Source organism: Heteronotia binoei, chromosome 20 (assembly GCF_032191835.1).
Source record: "Heteronotia binoei isolate CCM8104 ecotype False Entrance Well chromosome 20, APGP_CSIRO_Hbin_v1, whole genome shotgun sequence".
In the NCBI taxonomy this organism is placed as follows: Eukaryota; Metazoa; Chordata; class Lepidosauria; order Squamata; family Gekkonidae; genus Heteronotia; species Heteronotia binoei.
In genome coordinates, this window is record NC_083242.1 from 22,165,072 (window position 1) to 22,191,140 (window position 26,069).

The 26,069-nt window shown below is 46.7% G+C and overlaps 2 protein-coding genes across 2 annotated transcripts in view; one reads left to right on the plus strand and one right to left on the minus strand.

Annotated features, from left to right (window-relative positions):
* The window catches only part of MARF1 (meiosis regulator and mRNA stability factor 1), a 539,974-nt gene that overhangs the window by 240,914 nt on the left and 272,991 nt on the right, over window positions 1–26,069 (plus strand). The gene's annotated exons all lie outside the window — the stretch shown is intronic.
* The window catches only part of LOC132588265 (pyridoxal-dependent decarboxylase domain-containing protein 1-like), an 81,346-nt gene that overhangs the window by 24,141 nt on the left and 31,136 nt on the right, over window positions 1–26,069 (minus strand). The window contains exons 10-15 of the mRNA XM_060260625.1: window positions 24,796–24,844; window positions 21,525–21,626; window positions 7,219–7,344; window positions 2,867–2,917; window positions 799–862; window positions 196–272 (exon numbers count right to left, since the gene is read on the minus strand). Of these exons, the coding sequence (XP_060116608.1) occupies window positions 196–272; window positions 799–862; window positions 2,867–2,917; window positions 7,219–7,344; window positions 21,525–21,626; window positions 24,796–24,844 (469 nt within the window). The remainder of the gene's footprint in view (window positions 1–195; window positions 273–798; window positions 863–2,866; window positions 2,918–7,218; window positions 7,345–21,524; window positions 21,627–24,795; window positions 24,845–26,069) is intronic.

Here is a 26,069-nt window from a genome sequence, read left to right on the forward strand (position 1 = left end):
TAGCCACTTCCTGTAATGTCCTTTTTCAGAAGTGGGAAGAAAAGGATTTTTATCAGATAAAAGATCTGAATCTTCCCTCCCCCGACAATTTTTTTTTCATCACAAAGATGGAGAAGGGTCTGGAGAGCATTCTTGGTTTTGATCACCCAGTTATCTAGTACTGCTGGAGAAGCACAAGAAAATGCTCGTACCTACCCATTGATTGAAAGTGTCGCAAAGATATCTCTCGTTGCCACTTATCATAGGACCCTGGCCGGCGCTTAACAGTTTATCTGGATTTAAAAGGGGGGGGGGAGGGGGCAGAATTTAGCTTAGGAAATTTTGCAGTCAACAACACAATACGAATCTTAATAATTTCCATTTTGAGCTCCAGCAACTCTAATCAACACTGATGTGTTCATTACGAAAATGCCTGAATTCATATCAGAACTTGATTTAAACCTTGATCCAGGTGAGGCAGCACCAGAAAGTACCTAGTGAAGGCTGGTGCTATCCTAGTGGCCACCTCGCCCAGCCATTTCCCCTTCCGCTCTTGTCGGTAGGGACAGAAATTCTTAGTCAGAGGGATGAGATTCCAAATGGCCAGAGAGGGCATTGCAAAAACAGGTGCAAAAATTCAGATGGGAGGGAGGAGATTGGGAGCTGGTGCTAAAATGGGCAACTGACTGCTATCCAAAAGTGCTAATTAATTTGTTGCAAAACAGACATAACATGCATACAAACTGCAAAAAAACCCCTCCAAAACATAATAAAATAAGGACATACAAGCTGCAATTTTTAGCAGCAAATTAAACATACCTAAATGTGGAAGCTCAGGTGAAAATCTGAATACCACCACTGGAGAGCTAAGTTCATCTTCAACCTTGGAAATGCAATTTGAAAAGGGAAAAGTGGGAAAAACTGAATCTGTATTATGAATACCCTGCAAAGTACTTTGGTAAACAGTATCTGATACATATAATCAACTTACCTGCCATATTAACAGCAGATAATACCATGTGGACAGGGGTGTCTCAGTCTCAACACCTTTAAGTAACCAGGGATTTTTTTGTAGAAAAAATCCAACAGGAACTCATCTGCATATTAGGTCACCCACAACCCCTGACAGCACCATTGTTTTGCACAGGGCTTTTTCTACAAAAAAAAGTCTAGCAGGAATTTGTTTCATATTAAGCCACACCCCAATTCCAAGCCAGCCGGAACTGCATTATTGTGCATTCCTGCTCAAAAGAAGCCCTGTGAATCACTAATTCAGATAATTTGTTAGACCTGAATTATATTTATTTTAATAATTGCTATCATCTGTCCACCCAAGGTGTTCAAGGTGGTTTATGCAGAATTAAAGCCATGTAAACATTTTTAAACGCCAGCAAAAACAATCATGTTGTAACATTGGCACAATCAACCAAAAGCTGTACACAAAAGAGATAACAGCTACATCCATCTAAATCATGACAAAGTCGAATAAGAAAATGAAAGAAAGCACTTCCCACAAAATGCACAATTCATTTATAGAACTTGCTGCCATAAGGGGCAACGGTGGCCTGTAGTTTTACGAAGGGGTAAAAAAAATTTATGGGCCCTTGAATTCTGAGGGCTAAATAAAACCATCAAAATTTCTGGGGCCAAGTCCTACATCATTACGGCTCATTACCAACTACAGGATCTCTAACAATCCCAAACAGATTCTTTTGCATTTGTAGCAAAATTCAGCAATGCCTAATATATGGCAAGCAGAGAAAACAATGGCAACAAAATATAAACAGAGATCTAAAAACAATTGTGTCAAGAATACAGTTTGACAAAATTTACAAAAATCTATATATTATATTGTGCAAAAACATCCAAATTTCATTCCAAAACCATGTATCACATAGAGAGCATAAAGTCCCAAAGAGAAACACTGTTTCTAAGGATGACTCCGACTAATTTTTTACAAAATGTCTATAAGGAGTAATACTACTTGGGAGTAAATTCCAAACGGAGTCCTTCCACTGATGTCGGCTTCCGAAGGAGAAATTCTTGCCTTCACGCAATCACAGGCTTAAATCGCGTTCCGCTGTACCTGCAGCTTCCTCACAAAGCCAACTGACAAGGTCCTCAGACCAGCCTCTCCCAACCTTGTCAGTTGGCTTTGTGAAGAAGCTGCAGGTACAGCGGAACGTGATTTAAGCCGGTGATTGTGTGAAGGCAAGAATTTCTCCTTCAGAAGCCGACATCAGTGGAAGGACTCCGTTTGGAATTTACTCCTGAATAGTATTACTCTTTATAGACTTTTTGTAAAGAATTCGTTGGCGTCATCCTTAGAAACAGTGTTTCTCTTTGGGACTTTATGCTCTCTATGTGATTTATGGTTTTGGAATGAAATTTGGATGTTTTTGCACAATACAATATATAGATTTTTGTAAATTTTGTCAAACTGTATTCTTGACATAATTGTTTTTAGATCTCTAATATATGGCAAGAGCAAATTACAACTCTGATTACAGTTGCCAAAGTTCAATTGGGCTCTCACTGGAAGAAAAATTCTGTTCCTTCAATTGCAGATTGGTATGTTAAAATCTGGGAGTTTTTCACTATGGATAAAACAGCTGATCATATTTCCAATGTTAACGCTATCTCGGGTAATTCTAATTTGTTAGACAAATAGTTTAGCCACCCCTGAACTACCCTATAAACACAGGAACTTGACAATATAATTCGTTTTAAATATTTGTTATTTATAATAATTTTTTTATAATAGAAAGTTTAAAAGATGCAAGGTAAAAAGCTAAGTAGCATAATTTTTCAGTTAAGCAGATATAATTATTCCTCCAAAGATGGCTGTCACAGATATTATGGCCACAACATATCAAGTCAAACTTACCGAGGTTTTGATAAAATCCTGGTTCTTCAAGTTTTCCACTAATCGCTGACTCTGAATGGAAAGAGAAAATTAGAACAGAGGGGGAAGGCAGTTCATACAAAGAGCAACATTGTGAACAAACCAGAATCAAACCGATGTGCAATCTAGCATATGCATCCTCCTCCTTGACACAGGAAGAGAGACCACACCAGATATGTGGCTGGGATTGGAACTGGGTTCAGGTCTCACCCACCAACACTGACACAATTGCCCTTGGGCAAATCACCACCTTTCCCTCTGCCTTAGTTCTCTAAAATCACAACAGCAGTAGTGAGCCTACAATGTTGTTGTGAGGACAAAAAAACCAATACCCTAAAAAACTACCACATTTTTCGGACCATAAGACGCCCCCCCCCAAAAAAAAGTGTGTGGGGGAAGTGTGTGCGTCTTATGGAGCGAAGGTACATACCTTCCGGGGGGGGGGGCGATCCGTTGCCTCCGCCACTGATCCCGGCGCTTCCCCCGCGCCTGCCTGCCTGGCTCCAGCTTCTTCCAGCAAGTGCTGGGATCGCTCCACGCTGCCCCCATCGCAAACCCAGCGCTTCGCGAGCGCCAGCTGCGGAGAGGGCAGCGTGCTCCTTCGTGCCTGTCTGCCTGGCTTCAGCTCTGATGCTTAAAGCAAGCGCCAGGATCGCTCCCTCCGCCCTCCGATCCCTGTGCTTGCTTTAAGCATCAGAGCTGGAGCCAGGCAGACAGGCACGGAGGACGCACCCGCCCCCTCCGCAAACCCAGTGCTTCGCGAGCACCGGCTGTGGAGAGGGCAGCGTGCTCCTCCGTGCCTGTCTGCCTGGCTTCAGCTCTGATGCTTAAAGCAAGCGCTGGGATCGGAGGGCGGAGGGAGCGATCCTGGCACTTGCTGTAAGCGTCAGAGCTGGAGCCAGGAAGACAGGCACGGAGGAAGCACGCTGCCCTCTCCGCAGCTGGGGCTCGCGAAGCACTGGGTTTGCGGTGCGGGCAGCGTGGAGCGATCCCAGCGCTTGCTGGAAGAAGCTAGAGCCAGGCAGGCAGGCGTGGGGGAAGCACCGGGATCAGAGGCGGAGGCAGTGGATCGCCCCCCAGGACTAAGGTGCGTCCTATGGTCCGGAGCGCCTTATGGTCCGAAAGTACTTAGCATTTTAAAAAGACAAAAGTTTGTAACATCAAATGTTAATGTGAGTTTTAATCCAAATGTACTTGAAGTAATGGCCAAGTCTTCCTGTTTTGAGCACATAAAACTGCTTCTTTCTTTGCCCCCCCCCCCCTTATCTGCTGCAATAGGCTGTTCCAGACTCCCAGTACAGAAAAGCTGCCTATGGCAGTGCCCTGTAAAAACTCTCCAAAGGGCCTTTGCTGGAAAGCAGTCAATTAAAAAGCAGCAACTGTGGAGATTCTTAAGAATCAATTTACTTACTTTCTTCCCGTTTTTAGACCAAGGTCTTATACAGTAAAACTGAGAAACTTAAATAAAACTCCTGTCTAAAAATACCTCCCTTTGACCCTTCTCTGCAGCCTCTAGAAGACATTGAGCTACAAAACAAGTACGTTTGGAATCAGACTCCTCTAAGAGGAATGGAACCTTTTGCAGTGATGTCACTAAAGGAAGCAGTCCATTTATCAAAGCATGGCACAGACCATTTTAGCCTAAACAGGAGCATACAAGGACACTGCAGGAGAATATGTACAAGGGAGTGCACAGACAGGAGCGGGTAGGGACATAACCAATCTGAACAAGGGGGCCTTAGCAGACGACCCAGCAACACCACTGAAAAGGGCAGCTAAATCGTGAAAGCGTAAGGGTCCTACATAACTTTGAGCTAACTGAGGAATCTAAATTCAAAGGGAGTTTACTCTTAGATAGAAGTCCCAGGGAAAGAGAAGAACATGTCCTCCAAGGAACAAAAACAGTATACCTCTTCTCTGGCGCAAATCGGTTTGGCCACATGTTAACTGATTTACAGAGGAAGAAAACAGATGAAACCAAACCAGGCACAGGCTTCTATAGAAGTAAGGACAAATTCACAACAAAGGGCTGACAACGCAATGCACCTGGAGAGCCCTCCGATTGTCTGAAGGAACAAGGACTGCACTCTGTTTATGGAATCATTTACAACAGAAATCCATATAGGGGCACTCAGGGATGGGATTCTAGCAGGAGCTCCTTTGGATGTTAAGCCACACCCCCGTGATGTAGCCAATCCTCCAAGGCTCTTTTTTGTAAGGTCTTGGAGGATGGGCTACATCATGGGGATGTGGCCTAATATGCAAAGGAGCTGCTGCTAGAATTCCACTCCTGGGGACACTACGTAAGAGTTAAATCACCACTGAGTTAAACGCTCCAGTAGCAGCTGGGATATAAGGTGCCTCATTAGAAAAAAAAGGAACTGTGAAACTGCCTTCACAGTGGCCATATGTTTCTGAGTGACAACTTATTCATGACATCTCCAGGACAAGGGAGGCTGAAATAAAACACCCAAATGCTTAAAAGAGGAGACCTGCAAGATCTTCCGCCCATTAACTATCCCCGTCTTTTCTTTTTGTTCAAAGAGGTGCAGACACAATGATTTGGGGTTTAGTAAAATTAATAGATCATTCCTATTTCAGTCAAATTAAAGTTTTAGTAAAAATTTAAGGCAGGGCGCATCACAATGCCTTCTCGTCCCGTCAACTCTTTCAGCAGTTAATTGGCAAGACCTGCCAAACATGACCTGTTTGGATCTATTGGCTTGCATCCGGTACCCTGGAAATAGCAAAATGCTGTGTCCTTAACAATGACTTACGGGCAACATCTGTCTCAGCCCCATGCTGCCTTGGGAAACTGTGCATCAACCGCAGGCAAATACAACTGCTGTGACAGAAAATGGTATTAAGTGATCTCTTGTACCATGGCTGCCACTTAGTGAACTCTGAGCAACTAAGTGATGGAATTCATTGCCGTGAGATGCCACAACAGACTCTGAGATGAGATGAAGTCAAAGAAGACAGGTTTATCGATAGCCCCATGGGAGGAATGTGGCCCAGGGGTCGCTTTGTAGAAAAATAGATGGTGGAGCTCATCCAGGGATTGTTATGCAGCTGCACCTACTATTCAATGGACAAGGAGGTGAAACTCTCAGAATGTCAGAAGGTTCAGGAGCTGTGCTCCTGTGAGCCAATTTGGTGTGCGGACTCTTATCTGGGAGAACCGGGTTTGATTCCCCACTCCTCCACTTGCACCTGCTGGTATGGCCATGGGTCAGCCGTAGCTCTGGCAGAGGTTGTCCTTGAAAGGGCAGCTGCTGTGAGAGCCCTATCAGCCCTACCCACCTCACAGGGTGTCTGTTGTGGGGGAAGAAGGTAAAGGAGATTGTAGGCCGTTCTGAGACTCTGTCCTTGAAAGGGCAGCTGCTGTAAGAGCTCTCTCAGCCCCACCCACCTCACAGGGTGTCTGTTGTTGGGGAGGAAGGTAAAAGAGATTGTAGGCTGTTCTGAGATTCTGTCCTTGAAAGGGCAGCTGCTGTGAGAGCCCTCTCCAGCCCCCCCCACCTCACAGGGTGTCTGTTGTGGGGGAGGAAGGGAAAGGAGATTGTAGGCGGTTCTGAGACTCTGTCCTTGAAAGGGCAGCTGCTGTGAGAGCCCTCTCAGCCCCACCCACCTCACAGGGTGTCTGTTGTTGGGGAGGAAGGTAAAGGAGATTGTAGGCCGTTCTGAGACTCTGTCCTTGAAAGGGCAGCTGCTGTGAGAGCCCTCTCCAGCCCCACCCACATCACAAGGTGTCTGTTGTGGGGGAGGAAGGGAAAGGAGATTGTAGGCCACTCAGACTCTGTCCTTGAAAGGGCAGCTGCTATGAGAGCCCTCTCAGCTCCACCCACCTCACAGGGTGTCTGTTGTGGGGGAGGAAGTTAAAGAAGATTGTAGGCCACTCTGAGACTCTGTCCTTGAAAGGGCAGCAGCTGTAAGAGCCCTCTCAGCTCCACCCACCTCACAGGGTGTCAGTTGTGGGGGAGGAAGGTAAAGGAAATTGTAGGCGGTTCTGAGACTCTGTCCTTGAAAGGGCAGCTGCTGTGATAGCCCTCTCCAGCCCCACCTACCTCCCAGGGTGTCTGTTGTGGGGGAGGAAGGGAAAGGAGATTGTGAGCCGCTCTGAGACTCTTCAGAGTGGACGGGGGGATATAAATCCAATATCTTCTTCTTTTTCTCCCACTGATTCTGAGGCCTGGATGCTGCCTGTTGCCTTCACACCCCGGCTATGAGGTTCTCAGGAGGATTTGGTCAGCAATGCAGAATAGGACTACCCCACTCTGCAATTTATGCCCCCCAGAGAGATCAAACAACAACAAAAATTGCCAGCTCCTTACCAACTGAGATGCATGTTTTATTCTTTCGACAATCCCATCATGTCCAAGGTATTGCAAAGAGAGCCACAGAGGCAAGGCACGGAGTTTCTCTACTGCTTGACTGGAGGTCAGGCCTGCAGCCAACGACTGGAAGGGGAAAAAATTATATTTGACCAGCGATTCATTTTATTATTTTATAGCTATACACCTTTTGCTCAAGTGAGTTCTGCTAGATTAAAGTAGCACAAAACTAAGATACCCGACCATTAAGATAAATATGGTCAGGAGTCAGATAGCTTGAGCAAACATAACAATTTTTACCTGGAACTGAAACAAAGTAATGAAGTCACTAGAGAAACTGGTTCCATGGTTGGGGAGCCAAAGCAAAAGAGGCCATGTCTCCCACAGCTACCTACTTTTTGAAGGATAGTTATAATATACAGTTTGCCTTTGGTGATGCCCCCTTACTCTAAAAGTCCGCTTGAAAGGGTATAGGGCAAAACCCCCACTTTATTCCAGCAGGTTAAAAGCTCAGACACTGCTTCTCATTTCACTGCTGTTTAATATTGGCCACTAAAACGTATCTAAATAATGACCTGTAGTACCAGTTTTCCTAGAAAATACAAATTCTATGTTCTAATAGTGCAGAATAGGGATGCAAAGCAAAAGACACTATTTTGTAAACCCAGTTCTATTGTCCAAGAGATCAGAACTACAGATGGGCACAAACCTACTCACGACCCTAACCATCATGAAAATCACATGGGAGGGATGCGGCCCAGGGGTCGCTTTGTAGAAAAATAGGTGGTGGAGCTCATCCAGGGATTGTTATGCAGCTGCACCTACTATTCAATGGACAAGGAGGTGGAACTCTCAGAAGGAGGAGGGGGTACTGTCAAAAAGGTTCAGGAGTTGTGCTCCTGTGAGCTTCCACTGAATCCGAGGCCTGGATGTCGCCTGTTGCCTTCACATCCATCCCTATCCATGACTCTCTGTGTAGCTTTCTGGAGGTTCGTGGGGATTGTGATGGAAAGCTGGGGAGGGGAGAGAGAGGGATCATTGAAACGGCTTGCATCAATTTCTGCCTAACAGCAGGGGCTGGTGCATCTGTCAGCTGTTAGACTGAAATAGATGCAAGCCATTTCAGCGATCCCTTTTGTCCTCACCCCAAGGGATTCGCTGAACTGACTGTGGGGCTCTATTGGGCAGTTCAGTTTGAACCCAGCTGCCCAGCAAAGCCCCTGTGGGAAGAGTCCTCCCTGCAGGATCAGCTCTTTTGCGGGCTCTGTTTGGCAGTCCAGTTTGAACCAGGCTGCCCAGCAGAGACCCAGCCGTGGCAGTGGCAGCACACCTTGCAAAAGCCATTTAGAAAGATGTTCCCTTTAAATGGCTTTTGCAAGGCACACTGCACACAAGTGAAGTCCGAGTGCTGAGTTTACCTGGAAGTGAGTGAACTTGCCACTTGGACTTCACTCAGCAAGTTTCTCTCTCTCGGCTTGGCTTCGCGAACGAAGATTTAGGAAGGGTGCAATAGTCCACGTCTGCTGCAGGCTCGCTGGTGGCTGACAAGACCAATGCAGGACAGGCAGGTCCGGCCACAGTGGCTGCAGGGAAAAGTCTGATTTAGGGTTGGTGCTGTAGCAGTACGATTCTTCCTCAATCTCCTTTTGTCCTCAAGACCAGCTATGCGTGCGTTCTCAAAAGAAGAAACAGCCTGGTGGATGGTGTGCCTCCATGCTTTGCGATCTGTGGCTAGGTCAGACCACTGGTGATGGTTGATGCGACAGGTGCCAAGGGATTTCTTCAAGGAGTCCTTGTACCTCTTCTTTGGTGCCCCTCTATTTCGATGGCCGGTGGAGAGTTCGCCATACAGGGCAATCTTGGGAAGCCGGTGGTTTTCCATCCTAGAAATATGCCCTGCCCAGCGCAGCTGTGTCTTCAACAGCAGTGCCTCGATGCTGGTAACCTCCGCCCGCTTGAGAACTTCAGTGTTGGTCACAAAGTCACTCCAGTGGATGTTGAGGATGGTGCGAAGGCAGCGCTGATGAAAGCGCTCAAGGAGTCGCAGGTGATGACGGTATAAAACCCACGATTCGGAGCCGTAGATGAGGGTTGTCATCACAACCGCTTTGTAAACATTGATCTTTGTGCCTTTTTTCAGATGCTTGTTGCTCCACACTCTTTTGTTCAGTCGGCCAAATGCACGGTTTGCCTTTGCCAGCCTGTTGTCAATCTCCTTGTCGATCTTAGCATCTGAGGAGATGATGCACCCCAGGTAGCTGAACTGCTGGACTGTCTTCAGAACTGATTCACCCACAGTGATGCAGGGAGGGTGATAATCTTCCTGGGGTGCAGGCTGGTGGAGAACTTCTGTCTTCTTCAGACTAACTTCTAGGCCGAATAGCTTGGCAGCCTCTGCAAAGCAGGACGTCATATGCTGCAGAGCTGATACCGAGTGGGAGACGAGTGCAGCATCATCAGCAAACAGTAGCTCTCGGATGAGTTTTTCCATTGTCTTGGAGTGGGCCTTTAGTCGCCTCAGGTTGAACAGGCTGCCATCGGTGCGATAGCGGATGTAGACACCATTGTCATCATCTAGATCTACTAGCATCATGCTAAAGAAGATCGTAAAGAGAGTTGGCGCGAGAACGTAGCCTTGCTTTACACCTGTGCCTATTGGGAAGGTCTCCGAGAGGTCGTTGCAGTGTCTGACTTGGCCTCGCTGGTCTTCGTGTAGCTGGATGATCATGCTGAGGAACCTTGGGGGACATCCTAAACGTTCCAAGATTTGCCACAGGCCTTTCCTGCTAACGGTATCGAAAGCTTTGGTAAGGTCGACAAAAGTCACATACAGAGCCTTGTTCTGTTCCCTGCATTTCTCTTGGAGCTGCCTGAGAACAAATACCATGTCGGTGGTGCTCCTGTTAGCTCTGAAGCCGCACTGGCTCTCTGGGAGGAGTTCTTCTGCAATGGCGGGCACCAGTCTGTTCAGGAGTATTCTGGCAAGGATTTTGCCTGCGATGGAGAGCAGGGTTATCCCCCGGTAGTTGGAGCAGTCTGACTTTTCCCCTTTGTTCTTGTATAGGGTGATGATGATTGCATCGCGAAAGTCCTGTGGTAATTTGCCTTGTTCCCAGCAGGTGACAAGTACTTTGTGAAGTGAGCTATGTAGTACTGTGCCCCCATGCTTCCAGATCTCTGGTGGAATTCCATCAACTCCTGCTGCCTTGCCACTTTTCAGTTGCTTGATGGCTTTAACAGTCTCTTATAGAGTGGGGATCTCATCCAACTCTGTTTTCACTGGTTGAAGTGGGGTGAGGTGAATTGCTGAATCTTGAACTACGCGGTTGGCACTGAAGAGAACCTGAAAATACTCCGACCACCGGTTCAATATGGATGCCTTGTCTGTGAGGAGCACTTGGCCGTCTGCACTACGCAAGGGACTCTGAGTCTGATATGATGGACCATATACTGCCTTCAGGGCTTCGTAGAACCCTCTTAAATCGCCAGTGTCTGCACACAGCTGGGTTCTCTCAGCAAGCTTGGTCCACCACTCGTTCTGAATGTCTCGAAGCTTGCACTGGAGGTTGCTACATACAGCGCGAAAGGTTGCTTTTTTCCCAGGACAGGAGGGCTGAGCAAGATGTGCTTGGTAGGCAGATCTCTTTTTCGCCAGTAAATCTTGGATCTCTTGATTGTTCTCATCAAACCAGTCCTTGTTCTTCCTTGTGGAGAACCCGAGGACTTCTTCAGAGATCTGCAGGGCAGTAGTTTTTAGGTGTTCCCAGAGCCGCCCTGAGTCCGCTTGCGGAGAGGGCGGGATATAAATGCAAAGTAATAAATAAATAAATAAATAAATAAAATAAAGTGCTTCTGGAGAAGGGTCTGTGGGGCAACTGGGGTCCTCAATTCTTGACTGGAGATTTGCCTGGAAGGCAGCTTTAACTTCGGCTGACTGGAGACTGCCAACCTGAAACTTCCTCCGAGGGATACCTCCTCTCCTGGGTGTGGGTTTAAAGTGAGGACGGAGATTGCAGCGTACAAGACGATGATCCGTATGACATTCTGCACTGGGCATTACTCGGGTGTGTAAGACATCTTGAAGGTCTCTCTGGCGCACCAGAATGTAGTCGATAAGGTGCCAGTGCTTGGACCGTGGGTGCATCCAGGCTGTCTTCAGACTGTTCTTCTGCTGAAAGATAGTGTTGGTGATGGTGAGCTGGTGCTCCATGCAGAATTCTAGCAGGAGGCGCCCATTGTCATTGCAGTTGCCAATGCCGTGTTTGCCAAGTACTCCTTTCCAGGCTTCCGAGTCTTTACCTACTCTGGCATTGAAGTCGCCAAGGATGATCACCTTGTCCTCTGTAGGGGTCTTCCGTACGAGGTTGTGTAGATCAGCATAGAACTTGTTCTTTTCTGCAGGATCTGCTTGAAGGGTTGGGGCATACACACTGAAGAGTATTGCATGCTGCTTGTTTTGAAGTGGGAGGCGCATGGACATGATGCGATCTGAGTGACCTGTTGGCAGGTTTTCGAGTTTGGAGGCAATGGAGTTCCTGACCATGAAGCCAACGCCAGAAAGGCGGCTCTCAGCCTTTGACTTACCTAACCAGTAGAGGGTATAGCCAGCACCGTGTTCTTGAAGACTACCTTCCTCAGGGAAACGGACCTCACTGAGAGCTGCTATGTCGATATTCAACCTGAGAAGTTCGTGGGCAACTAGAGCAGAGCATCGTTCAGGGCGACCACTGTCTACTGTGTCAAGCATGGTTCTGATGTTCCAACACGCAAGCTTTAGTCTTTGCACACTTTGTGAGGCAGGTGCATGCCTTTTCTTTGTTGTTATTTTTTGACCGCAAGTAAGGATGCCCGTTGACCGCGGCTAGCCAACTGGGGTGGAGGAGACGAGCTTTGTTTAGGCCACCTTTTCTAGGCCCCCCTCCATGTAGAGCAAGCAGTGCTGTCCCTAGATAAGGCTGCTTGGTCGTTCAGGGTGCTGCCGAAAAATGCTTTCGTCTCCGGGTTAGCATCAGGCGACCAATACCCTGAACCGCCTACATGCAGGATCGGGACTGCGGCTTCCAGTGGCACCTTCCACCTGCCGTTTCGCCCCTTGCCCATCGCTGCAGGACTTGATGCGTTGTGGGTTGTGTATGTGGATATGCCCTTCAGGCCTGCGCAGAGGAATTTTTTAGGTGAAGCCCAGTGTGCGCGGTACTGGCTTCACCCTTTCACCTGGGGGTCATCTGCCATGGCCCAGTAAGCCGGGACGCCGGCAGCGAGTCCTCCAGGTGGTAGGTGTTACATTAACGAGCTCTATCTGCCCGGGTTTGATGTTAGACTTTTCCTTCTCTTAGGCTGGCAAGGTTGGTGGGCCCAGCCTGCCCATCCGGTTATACCGCCGGACAATTCGGTCGCACCATGACGTAGCAAACTCTGTGAAAAACGGGGGGGACCAGCGAGAAGGTGTTGCTACGGATGCAGTATTGCAGGAGAGGCCATTGCAGTGACCATCTGCCAGGCATAGCCAGACAGTGACCACGCGGCATTCACTACACCGGGAGAGGAGAGGCTATGTATTGCGCATACACTTTCCCTGGGGGGGGGGGGTAGGATACCCAGAGGGAGCCCACCCCCCCACCCACCCCAAGTTATGGAAAAACATTTAAAGGGAACAAGGCATGCCACACGTGAGTGAAGTCCAAGCGATGAGTTCACTCAGTCATGAACCAGTTCAACAACCAAGGAGGTTCATGAAGGTTTGTGCAGCCCCACAAACTACATCGAACTACATCGAACCTCTATTTTCCTGGCTCGTGCCCATCCCTTATCAGACAGTACCAGCTGAAGTAATAAAAATAACAGCTGAGATAGGTGAAGAAAAGTGGTTGTCATATAATCAACTATTAAAAATACAAAGTGGCAAAATAGAACTGAAAACTGCTGAAGAGTTGAATAAGAAATATGATTGGTTTCAAATGCAACAAATAAAGAGCTTGGTGGAGAATGACATTAAAACTGAAGGAATAAGAAAAGAACAAACAGAAATGGAAAAAGTTCTGCTTGGAGACAATGATAAATTAATTTCAAAAGTATATAAATTACTTCTACAATGGTCTACAGAAGATGAAGTAGTGAAATCACAAATGATTAAATCGGCAATTAATATAAATAAAGAAATACAGATGGAAACTTGGGAATATTTGTGGAAGAACTCTATGAAACTCTCAAAATGTCAGAGTATTAAAGAAAAATGTTTTAAGATGATGTACAGATGGTATATGACTCCTAAAAAATTGGCAAAGATGAATAACAAGATACCAGACAGATGTTGGAAATGTAAAAAGCATAAAGGTTCTTTCTACCATATGTGGTGGACTTGTGAAAGAGCTAAAATGTTTTGGCAGATGATTCAGCAAGAGATTTCTAAGATCTTGGGATATGAATTTAACAGAGACTTTTCTGTCAGGATTACAAATGGAAAAATTTCCACAAGAAGACAGAACTTTGATCTGGTACATGCTCTCAGCTGCTAGGACATTGTATGCGCAGTTGTGGAAGCAAGAAAAAATACCAGAGAAATGGGATTGGATTGTTAAAGTTATGACATGGAGTGAAATGGATAAGTTAACAAGAACTTTAAGAAAAAACAGGTTGCTTACCTGTAACTGATGATCTTCGAGTGGTCATTTGTGCAGTCACACACATGGGTCTTGCCGCAGGCAATGGATCCATACCTCGGAGCTCCAATAGCTCGCCTATAGCGCTTTTTGGCGCGCTTCCCTCCCGCTCTGGGGAGCAGGCACCGACTGCGCATGCCTGGAGCGGGGTGGGGGGGAGCGCCCATTCCACTCAGTTTCTTCCAGCTGCCACTAGCACTGACACTATACAAAGTTACACGACAATCACAGTAGGCCAGCAGCGGGGAAGGCTGGGTGGGCGTGTGTGACTGTACAGATGACCACTCGAAGATCATCAGTTACAGGTAAGCAACCTGTTTATCTTCTTCGTGGTCTCTGTGCAGTCCCACACATGGGTGACTAGCCAGCTAAATGTCCTGGTGGAGGGTGCTGGTAAAAGAAAAGAGTTAGTCACATAAGCAAATCACATCACAGCATAAAGGCTATCGATGGGAGCGGATACACTCACCCATGGTTTCAGTGGAAGATGGATCTGAGGACCGCTTGGCCGAAGGAGGCGTCTCGTCTCGCACGAACGTCCAAGGCATAATGTGAGACGAACGTGGATGGAGAGGACCAGGATGCGGCAGCACAGATGTCCTCTAAGGAGACGCCCTGTAGGAAAGCTGAAGACGTCGAGACTGCTCTGGTAGAGTGAGCCTTAAGGCCTTCGGGCAGGGGCTGCTTAGCCAGTTCGTAACACAACCTGATGGCACTAACTACCCATTTTGATAGTCTCTGGGTAGAAATTTTGTGTCCTCTGTGAGGTTTACCGTAGGCCACAAACAGATTAGGGTCCTTACGGAAGGGTTGTGTACGAGCAAGGTAGAACGACAAAGCCCTCCTGACATCTAGGGAATGTAGGGCTCTTTGTCCTTGGTCGGTTGGGTTGGAGAAAAACATTGGCAAAGAAGTTGATGTCGATAAGTGGAACTGGGAGACAACTTTAGGAAGGAAGGCAGGGTCAGGTCACAGAACAACCTTATCCTTGTGGAAAATTGTGTAGGGAGGATCATGACGGAAGGCACATAAGTCACTTGCGCGTTTTCCTGAAGTAAGGGCAACCAACAATGCCGTCTTCCATGACAGGAGGTTGAGATCTATGGTAGCCATGGGTTCAAAAGGAGTTTTCATTAGGCAAGACAGAACTAGGGATAAACTCCAAGCTGGAACGAATGGTTTAATGGGTGGATGCAGGTGCAACATGCCCTTGAGAAAGGATTTGGATAACGTGTGAGAAAACACTGTTTTGCCGTCAACGGGGTCATGGAACATAGAGATGGCAGAAAGGTGAACTTTTAAGGAGGAATAGCAGAGTCCTGATCTCTGAAGGGACAGTAGATAATCAAGAATTAGATATAAGGGTGCTGATTCTGCTTGCAGAAGATTGGATGCTGCGAACGAACTGAAACGCTTCCACTTACGTTGATAGGAAAGTCTGGTGGAAGGCTTTCTTGCATTGAGAATGATGTTAGCTACTCCTGCAGAGAGAAAGGAGGGTGGATTCTCCACGCCGTCAGGGCCAGAACCTGTGGATTGTGATGCAGTACCTGGCCGTTGGCTTGCGATAAAAGGTCGCCCACAAGAGGAAGGCGGCGATAAGTGTGGCGGGACATTTCCAGGAGCCTCGTGAACCACGGTTGCCGTGGCCACCATGGAGCAATGAGGATACAGTCCGTGCCCTCTCGTGTGATCTTTATCAGCACCCGTGTTAAGAGGGGGGTTGGAGGGAAAAGGTAGTGAAGAGGGCCTCTCCAAACCTGCAGAAAGGCGTCGTTGCCTCCCCTGGTATAGTATCGGGGGCATTTCGCATTGTCCCTGGAGGCAAAGACGTCCACTTTGGGTGTTCCGAAGCACCGAAAGATGCGATGGAGGTAGACCAGATTGATGGACCATTCGTGGTCGTCTTTCCGAACCCTGCTGAGAGAGTCGGCCAGAACATTCTCCACATCTGGGAGGTGGATGGCAGTCAGATAGATGTTGTGTTTGATACACCATTCCCAGAGCAGTATGGCTATACGGGACAGCCAGAGGGATCTGGTGCCTCCCTGTTTGTTTATGTAAAATACTGTTGCCATATTGTCTGTGGAGATCTGAACGTGCCGACTCTTGATCAGAGGGAGGAACGAGAGGAGGGCTCTGTGCACGGCAATCAGTTCTAAGCAATTTATGTGCATGGCCCTTTCGGAGGGAGTCCAAAGCCCTCTGACAGTCTTGTCCTCTAAGTGGGCTCCCCATCCCCACTTGGAGGCATCTGTTGTTACAATGGCAGTCGGAGGAGTCGGAAAAAACGGCATGCCGGCCAGGAGGTTGTCGGGTACAGTCCACCAGGTGAGAGAGAGAAGTGCTCTCTGGGGAACAGTGAGTAGAGTACTCTGCGGTTGCACGCGAGGATGGTAGGCCCATACAAACCAGAGTTGCAGTTGTCTCATCCGTAGCCTGGCAAAACGAAGAACTGATGTAGTGGCAGCCATTAGGCCTAAAAGACGCTGGATGATGAAGGCAAATTGAAGAGGTTCTCGCTGAATCAATTTGGCAAGGGCGATGATGGTCAACGCTCGGTCTTCCGGGAGGAAAGCACGATGTAGAGAGGTGCATAGACGGGCTCCTATGAATTGCAGGTTCTGGGTGGGTGTGAGGTGTGATTTGGTGGTATTCACACGCAAGCCCAGAGAATGTAGGAGAGAAAGAGCTGTATGGAGATTCTTCTCCAGTTGATGCTGAGTTGATGCAATAAGGAGCCAGTCATCGATATATGGGAAGACTGGGATGTTCCGGATGCGGAGAGCAGCTGCCACCACTGCCATGCACTTGGTGAACACCCTGGGTGCAGTGGAAAGTCCGAATGGCAGGGATATGTATTGGAAATGATCATGGCCCATGGCAAATCGGAGATACTTTCGATGTTGAGGTCGGATTGTCACATGGAAGTAAGTGTCCTGAAGATCTAGGGAAGCCATCCAGGAATTCTTGGGGATCAGAGGCAGGATGGATTGCAGAGAGATCATTCTGAATTTCCTGTATTCGATATAATTGTTCAGCTTCCAAAGATCTAGAATAGGACGCTTGCCTCCATCCCTCTTGGGAACTAGGAAGTATCTCGAGTAGAAGCCCGTCCCCCGATGTTGAGGAGGAACAGGTTCTATGGCATTTTTCTGGAGCAAGTCCAGAATTTCCTGATGGAGGTGAGGAGAGGGGGGGGGTAACTGTGAAGTAGTGGTGGTGAGGCGGTGAAATGAACTCAATTGCGTAGCCTAGGCGTACGATGGTGAGTACCCAGGAATCGGTTGTTATGGAGTTCCATGTCTGATAGAATGGGGAGAGACGTGTTTGATAGGCCGGCTGCATGTGAAGGAAGTCAAAGAGACTGTTTGGCAGGAAGAGAGGTCTTTTTGGTTTGTTGAGGCCGAGGTCTCTGTTGGAATGGAGGTTTCTGTTGTGTAGGCCTTCGCTTCCAATAGTCACCTTGCTTGGGAGAGCATTGACGTCTTTGGAAGGATGGTTTCCAAGATTTGGTTCGATTGAATGGCTGTGAGGATGGCTGAGAGACTCCCAGGCGCTTAGCCCTCTTACGACCATCGTCAACCGAAGTCAAAACCTCATCGGTAGAGGCATGAAAGAGACCTAAGCCATCGAAAGGGAGGTCCTCTATTTTTTGTTTAATGTCCGGTTGTAAATTGGTGGACCTCAGCCAGGCGTGGCGATGCAAGGCAACTGAGGAGGCGAAGACTCGAGAGGAACAGGAGACAGCATGGCGAATAGAGTTGATCTGTTGCTTAGAAACTCTGGACAGTTCAGACACCAGGGTGGAAGCAGTTTTCTGAGAGGTCTCAGGGAGGGAAGGTATGAAGGGCGTGAATTGGTTTGCCAAATTAAAAATGTAAGCAGCAAAATATGCTAAATAATTATTGAGCTTGGAGTTGGTAGAAGCCAAATTAAATATTTTCCTTGCCAGGGTGTCCTGTTTTCTCCCCTCTTGATCCGGTGGTGTAGGATGCCTGGAGGGCTTGGCCTTAGTGGCCGAGTGGACTATAATAGAGTTCGGAGCCGGGTGGGAGGCCAAGAAGTTAGCATCAGGAGCATGCACCCTATAGAGGGAATCGAACCTCTTGGACGTGGGGGGACCAAGGTGGGTTTGTCCCAGGCCTCTCGGAGACCTTCCAGGTGCACAGGCAGCATCGGGAGTAAGGAACCGGGTGGGAAGTCTGACTGGACTAAATCATGAACTATGTCAGACACCTTGGGGGAATCCGCTGGGAGTGGTATTTTCAGCGTTTCCGCCATGGTTGTAATAAGGTTGAGATAAGCCTTTGATGCATCCGACGGAGAGAGCCGGACCTGTGGAGCCGAATCAGAAGCTAAGGAAGGCGGATGGTCTTCTGAGTCCGATGAGGCTGTGGTTTCTCTGTCGGATTGGGAATCTTCCCTAGAGGGAGAAGGTGGAGGTAAGACTGGCTCCGAAGTGGAGGCTAGAGGCTCTGAAGTCTGGAGTAGATGTTTGGTAGAAGACCTAGGTGGAGTGACCGGGGCAACGGAGAGAGTTGCGGAAGCCATGCGAGGTTTCTCTATATCCCGGTACCGAGAGTGTTCCTGATGTCGAGAGGGTTCCCGGTGTCGAGAGGGAAAAACCTCCGGATTTAGAAGTCGAGTGCGGTCACGGAGTCAAGGTGAGTCTTCGTGACGGAGTCGAGGTGAGTCCTCGTGATGGATTCGAGGTAAGTCACGGAGTCGAGATGGGTGTTGGTGATGGAGTCGAGATGAATCGTCGTGACGGATTCGTGGAGTAGAGACGTCCCGGCTCAGGTAAGGCTCCGACTCTTGGTATTGAAAACGGCGAGTTCCCTCATCCGAGGGTGAGCAGGAGAGGTGACGGTAACGTCTGCTTCTAGGTGATGGAGACCTCGAGAAGGGTGAATAGTCATATCGACCTCGTATGTGATAGTCATGATGTTCATAGTCATGATGCTCGTAGTAAGTGGACGAGCCAGAGTCATGGCGACTATGTGGGGAACGCGATCGGGCGCGGACTCGATGAGAGGAGACTTGTGTAGCTGATTCTCTGAACAAAGGAGAAACCGCGACGTCTCGGAAGGATCCGGGTCGTAGAGACGATCGTAAGTAGGTCTGAGTCGGATCGGTGGTAGGATCGGGTTCGAGGAACTCGGAGGGTACCACACTATGCATCGAAGGTGAGCGAGATTGAATTGGAATCACCTCTACCGCTGTGGAGGTATGAGGTGTAAGCTGGGGCATATCGGTGATGACATCCACCGGAGTCGATAGTTCAGGTGGCAGTAGTGGTAGGGCCGAAGTGGATTGCGAAGTGGAAGCCATCGAGGTCGAAGTTGCAGGGTCCCGAGATTTCTTAGGCGCCGAGTGCGACTTGTGAAGCCTCTTCGGAGCCGAATCAGCCGATTCGGAATGTCGAGCTTTCTTAGGCGCTGAATCCGCCGAATCGGAATGACGCGGTTTTTTTGAAGACTTATGGCCGGAATCAGCGTGCTTCAGAGGTCTTTTCCCGGACTTGTGCGCTGTCTGTTTTTGTGACTGAAGCGCGGCCGGGGAAGCCGAATCTCCCGCTCGTTGTGGGGGAGGCGGCGAGTCAGAAGTGGGCATAGCCCGCAGGGACCGTTCGAGGAGGAAACTTTGGAGCCTCGCTGCGCGGTTTTTACAGGCCTGCTTGCCAAAGCTAGCACAATGAGGACAGGAGTCCACTCGATGGCCTTCCCCAAGGCAGAAAAGGCAATGGCTGTGGCCGTCCGAGGTGGGGATCTTGGCTCCACAGTGCCTACACTTTTTGAAAGTAACCTTCCCTTCCATATGCTCCGGACAGGGGAGGGGGGGGGGGAAGGATGAGAAAAAGGGAAAGGAAAGCGCAGAAACGGTATCTCTTTTTTTTTTATTTTCTAGGGACGAAAAATAGTATGGAGAAGAAGAAAAGGAGAAATACGATACCAGACGAGGCGAAGACAAGCTAAGGAGAGAACGCAACGAGGAGGTGTTGTCCGGGCGGCGGTAAGGAAGAAACTGAGTGGAATGGGCGCTCCCCCCCGCTCCAGGCATGCGCAGTCGGTGCCTGCTCCCCAGAGGGGGAGCTCCGAGGTATGGATCCGTTGCCTGCAGCAAGACCCATGTGTGGGACTGCACAGAGACCACGAAGAAGATCTATGATTTAGAAGTATTTAAGATGGGAGTAGAAGTAGTTCAGAAAATATGTAGAAAAAGAATGGAAAATAAAAGGACATTGGACAATTTTTGATAATGATTAAGTGTAAGTGGGAGGAGGATATGAACTTTGGTTCTTATTAATTAGGGGTACCTTTTATAATGATGATTTGAATATAGTACACCGGCGGGGGTCAAGTAATGGGGGGAGGGGTAGGTAGAAAGTAATATATGGGATAGAGGGGGGGAAAAGTAGTTATTAATGATATAAGAATTTGAATATATTGCCATATGTTACTAATAAAAATTGTTCAAAACCAGACCTTGAATCTCTTTATACTGAGGAAATACAAATTATATACAGCCAGCTCCCATGTAACCAAGGACTTGGGCATTTGCTTTTAGCACTGGGAGTAGAGATGTGAAGGCCTGGAAAAAAACCAGAAAAATTCAAGGAAAAAACGTTTTTTCCTGAAGCCTTTTTTGGTTCCCCCCCCAAATTGGAAAAATTGAAAAAAAGAAAAGAAATGATTATGGAACATTTTTTATTTCAACATGATGAATAAAATAGTGTTCAAATATTTTCCAAATCATTTCTAAAAAGTACGTATGGTATCAGATTATTCTAATTTCTGTGCACTGAGGACAAGCAAGTCCTAGGTCAGGCCCATTCATTGAAACTTAGTCCTGCACTCCATTCTAGACACTTCCCCCCTCTTCAATTCTTTTCAGGAGAATGAGTTTTTTATTTTTATTTAATACTGTGGAGAGGAGATATGAATAATTGTTACTTCTGGATTTTTAAACATTGTTTTGTGGAGGTTTTTTGGTCTGTTCCACATAAACGAGTAAACAGTTCAGGATATTTTTGCTCCATTTGTTACAATCACAAATAAAATTTAAAAAGTAAATTCTGTTTGAAACAATTGTTTGGATACACTGTATTTTTAATATGCTAGCTGTGATCATTTCATGCCCAGTAAAATTGTCCATAGGCATATTTTATGCTCCTAAAGTAACAGAATGACTTTCAAATCTGGAAAAGAAAAAAGAAGTGCTAGTGTAGCATTTTTTTTTCAATTTTTCCGAAAATTTCCAATTTTTTACCCAGAAAAAAAATGGAAAATTACGGGGGGGGGGGGGGGCAGGTTCCGAGTTTCAAAACTTCTGGAAATTTTACATCTCTAACTGAGAGTAAAGACAAACAACTCTTTGACACTCTTTGTCTCAATTCAGAGTTTACAGACTTTCAGGACTCTCACCCCAAAGAGCCTTCCCTTGTTTCCCTGAGGCTGGTTTTTCAAATCCTGGCACACGCGTGATGAGTCTCACAATATCACCCTCATTTGCAACAACCTCCAAATTTTATCCCCAGCAAACAGCACCACACTGCCCCCTATGTCCAAGGGAATGAAAAGCACACACAGCATTCCTGCATGAGCAGATTGGACCAAGCTGCACGGCCAAGATGGATCAGCTTACCAAAGAAGGATCCTCATGTCTGTACAGAGTCACGGCAGGCACTGCTGGGAGACCCAGCCACGGCCCCAGAGTCAAGGTCATGCTGTCGCATTTGGTTGCTGCCTAAAGAAAGCAAAGAACGGTTGTCGTCGGCATTTTGTAAAACACAACTCTGGATGAAACGATATAGAAAGAATGAGGTTCTAAAATGAGAGATGGGCACAGGCACTCAACAGGAAAAATACAAACCCCTGCCATAAAAAGGGTGAAGACAAAGAGACTGAAATCACCTAGAGGGAATGTCTTTTTTCATTTTTATTTTACAGTTATTAGTTTCATCATTGAGAGCCAGCGTGGCTTAGAGGATAAAACGCTGGATCCAGGAGACACAGGTTCAAATCCCCACTTTGCCATGGCAGCTTGCTGGGTGACCTCTGGTCAGTCACATGCTCTCAGCCTAACCGACCTCACAGGGTTGTTGTTTCCTCCATGTGGGCAGTGATTGAGAGCAAGTGGCTGGAAGCCTTTTCCAGGGGACTGCAATGGAATGAGGAACCGGCAGCGTCTGTGATGGCAACTGCAAGGCATCAGAAGGGGCTTCTTGTCCTCACAAGGGGCACGAGGTAGGGATAGGAGCACACTGATTGGCTGGGGGCCTCTTGGAGGCTTTCTGGCACCCCTGCAGGTGCTCTGCTAGACAGCACCACCATCGGTGGGCAGAGGGCACCCACACATCCACATTCTTATCCGTCATAGCCCTTGGGGGCCATGTGCACCCTCTGTGTGGAGAGACACTATGGTGTCCCTATGGGGCATGCTCTCAACAGCCCCCTCCTCACTAACAGGTGGCTGTGACTTCTGATGGAAGCTGATCTCTTTGAAGGGGGGCTTTGGCAGAGGAAGAGCAAGGCTACTGGGGCCTGCCCCTGCCAGAGACAGACACCTGACTTGGCACCCCTTGACTTATGGCTCCCATCGGTCCTTCCTGCCCTGTCTAGGACACCACCCCCACCTGGCAACAACACCAGGATGGAACACTGCAGAGGAAACGCCACGGATGCCACCGCAGCAGAGCCCACCAACACAGACAGAGCACCTTCCCCTTCCCCCAGTTGTCCGCTGCATAACTTTCCCCTTAGGAAGGCAACTAGCGGTGCCACAGTGCAGGCGCAAAAGGGGGTTGCTCTGCCCATCTTTCCTATATACAAATATCTTGTTCTTTCTTTCTCTTTCTCCCTATGATTCATTATGTGTGGAAACGCCTCATATAAAGGCCCTACTAGTTTCACATGTAATATGACTTTTAACTTCCTCTTATATCTTAAAAAAAAATTAAGTCCCTTAACTATTTTTTTGCTTTACAATAGGATCATTCAGGAAATTGCTACCTATCTTCCAGGTAAAATTAAGTTTTTTTAATGAATCTTTTTTAAAATTAATTATTTCATGAACTGTTAATGCAACAGGATCACAGGATTGCTGTGAGACCAACTTCATTCTGGGGCAAGTTATTTGAGTTCCTGAGCAGAAAGCAAAATCTCTCCCTCTTTTGGGTGTAAGTTTTGCCAGTTACCTTTTTAAAAAAAAAATGTTTAAAAAGATCTTCATAGAGATTTATATTCTTTCCTATATCTCTACATCCAGATTATTATCAGAAACAGTATTAACATCTGCCTCCAGGATGAAAACCGTATCAGAATTTTTGTTAAATTTTGAAAAAAAACTGCAAATAATTAGTATTGGGGCACAGACAGATACAAAAGCATTGATTGTTTATTATGGTCTTAAGAAGACCAGCATACAGCTTGATCAGACAAATCAAATTTAAGAACTTTTAAAATACGATTCCCATAATTAAGAATTAATGCACAGAATTTAGCCACTTGACAATTCTTATCAGGTAAAAACCTGTAAAGCCTTGCTTTCTTTGTGTTTATATGACCAGGGATCTTGTCAAAGTAACAGGGCAATAATGCTAAAACAAGCCTCCTTGTAAAATGGACAGTTAAGAAACATGTGCTCTACAGACCTGACCTCCCCTAAAGGGCATAAGCATAATCTTTCTGGGTTGAGGATTTTTATTAAGTCTACCTTCAACTGCAGATAGAAGAGTGAAACACCGAGCCAGAGCAAAAGCCCTCCTAAAACTATTTACTTCCACAGAAGCCAAATATGCTTCCAGTTCAATACTGCTTTTGACATTTAGCAGCTCCACCCCCCAGATTGCACCAGAGATGGTAGATTGACACTCTATATCCAAAGGAGTTCCCTTTGCATGAACTCTTAAGTAATATAAAACTTCACTCTTTATCATGAAATCTCTCTAGCACCAAATACTGAATGTGTGTATGTATCTTCTAATCTTTTGCTGCAGAAACTTTGAATATCATAATACTTTCGCTTGGATATCTTTAACATGAGTTTATTGGGTTACTATAACTATCAGCTTTTGAGAAGATTTCCCATCTTCTACATTAGTTCATTCTGTTGACATCCCATGAGATTATGTTCTAGTGCCATTTCTTTAATTGCTTTAAAATGGCAATTTCAATGAAATCATTCGGAAGCCATCATTTTCTTTTCTCTTTAAAAATCTCATTTACAAAATCTTCCACCTCTTTTGGGTTTTTCACAACACAGAATTTGCCTTTAAACCGCAGCTTAAATGGCATGCCCTATTTACACGCAATCTTATACTTTCTCAGTTGTTCTCTGACAGATTTCAAGTTTTGGTGGTTTTGAAATATAATTGGAAAGATTTTCCTTTTTGCATTTAACATTTATTAAATATCTTTAACTGTTCATTTTTAGACTGCAGATAACTCCATGCCCAGAAGATGACCCCCCCCCAAACCCCCCCCCTCCAAAATCCATGGTCAAACTGGCTTGGAGAAAAATTGTTTCCTGACCCCATAGTGGTGATCAGCAATTCCCTGGGCATGTAAGAAAGGCCTCTGATTTACAAACATGCAAAATAAATAATGATATCCCTGCAAAATAGTCTCCCCCCCCCCAGCTTTAAGGACTCAGGAAAAGCTCAAACCCTCCAATCTGCAGAACGTTACTTTCCTTCTTATTACTTCAAAATAAAATGGTTGGTGGAAGTCGGGAACATGTGAAAGTTGGATGGTGAGAGACAGAAGGGCAGAAAAGCTGCAACCAGCTTTGAAACCTCACAGCTCCTTCATTTTCCTATTATCTTGCAGATGCTAATACAAGCTGTGGGAGTCTCACTTCTGTCATTATAAAGCAATATAAGAAGAAACATTAAAAAGAGCCCCCCTCAACTTACCAGTACAGTTGAAGAGACATAACCTAAGGCCAAAGTGGCCAAATTCACCCTGCAGGAGAAAAAAATTTGAAAAGAACATCTTCAGCACAGATTCCATAACAAGTCTTCCTTCCACTAGAAGTGGTAACATTTTTGCTTGAGACTTCATATTAAATATTTTAGGACTCTACATAACAGAAGTCTGTTTTATTTGTTTGTGTTGGTGTGTGCCTGCAAGTATGTTTATCATGCATGCTCTGGAAACCTGTATTTTAGTCTTTGTTCTCTCTGTCTCTCTTTTTGCTGTTAAGCTGCGGCCAACTGATGGTGATCCCGTAGGGCAGGGGTGGCCAACAGTAGCTCTCCAGATGTTTTTTGCCTACAACTCCCTTCGGCCTCAGCCACTGGCCATCCTGGCTGGGGTTGATGGGAGTTACATCTGGAGAGCTACCGTTGGCCACCCCTGCCGTAGGGTTTCCAGGGCAAGATACATTCAGAGGTGGCCTGCCATTGTCTGCCTCTGCACAGCAATCCTAGACATCCTTGGTGGTCTCCCACCCAAATACTAACCAAGGCTGATCCTTCTTAGCTTCCAAGATCTGATGAGATTGGGCTATCCTGGGTTACCCAGGTCAGGTCGTTTTATTCAAGGATCTGTCCTGGGACCTGTTTTGTTCAACATCTTTATCAAAGATTAGGATGAAGGAATAGAGGGAATGCTTACTAAATTTTCAGATGATGCTAAATTGGGAGGGGTTGCAAACGCAGAAAATGACACAGGATACAGGATGACCTTGACAGGCTGGAAAACTGGGCTAAAACCAATAAAATGAATTTTAACAGGGATAAATGCAAAGTTCTGCATTTAGGTAGGAAAAATCCAATGCATGGTTATAGGATGGGGGAGACTTGTCTTAGCAGTAGTCTGAGCAAAAAGGATCTAGGGGTCTTAGTGGATTATACGCTGAACATGAGCCAACAGTGTGATGCAGTGGCTAAAAATACAAATGCAATCAACAGAAGTACAGTGTATCAACAGAAGTACAGTGTCCAGATCACGTGATGTGATGGTATCGCTTTACTCTGCTCTGGTAAGACCTCATCTGGAGTATTGTGTTCAGTTTTGGGCACCACATTTTAAGAAGGATATAGACAAGCTGCAATGGAGGGCGACGAAGATGGTGAGGGGTCTGGAGACCAAGTTCTGTGAGGAAAGGTTGAAGGAGCTGGGGATGTTTAGCCTGGAGAGGAGGCAGCTGAGAGGTGATATGATCACCATCTTCAAGTACTTGAAG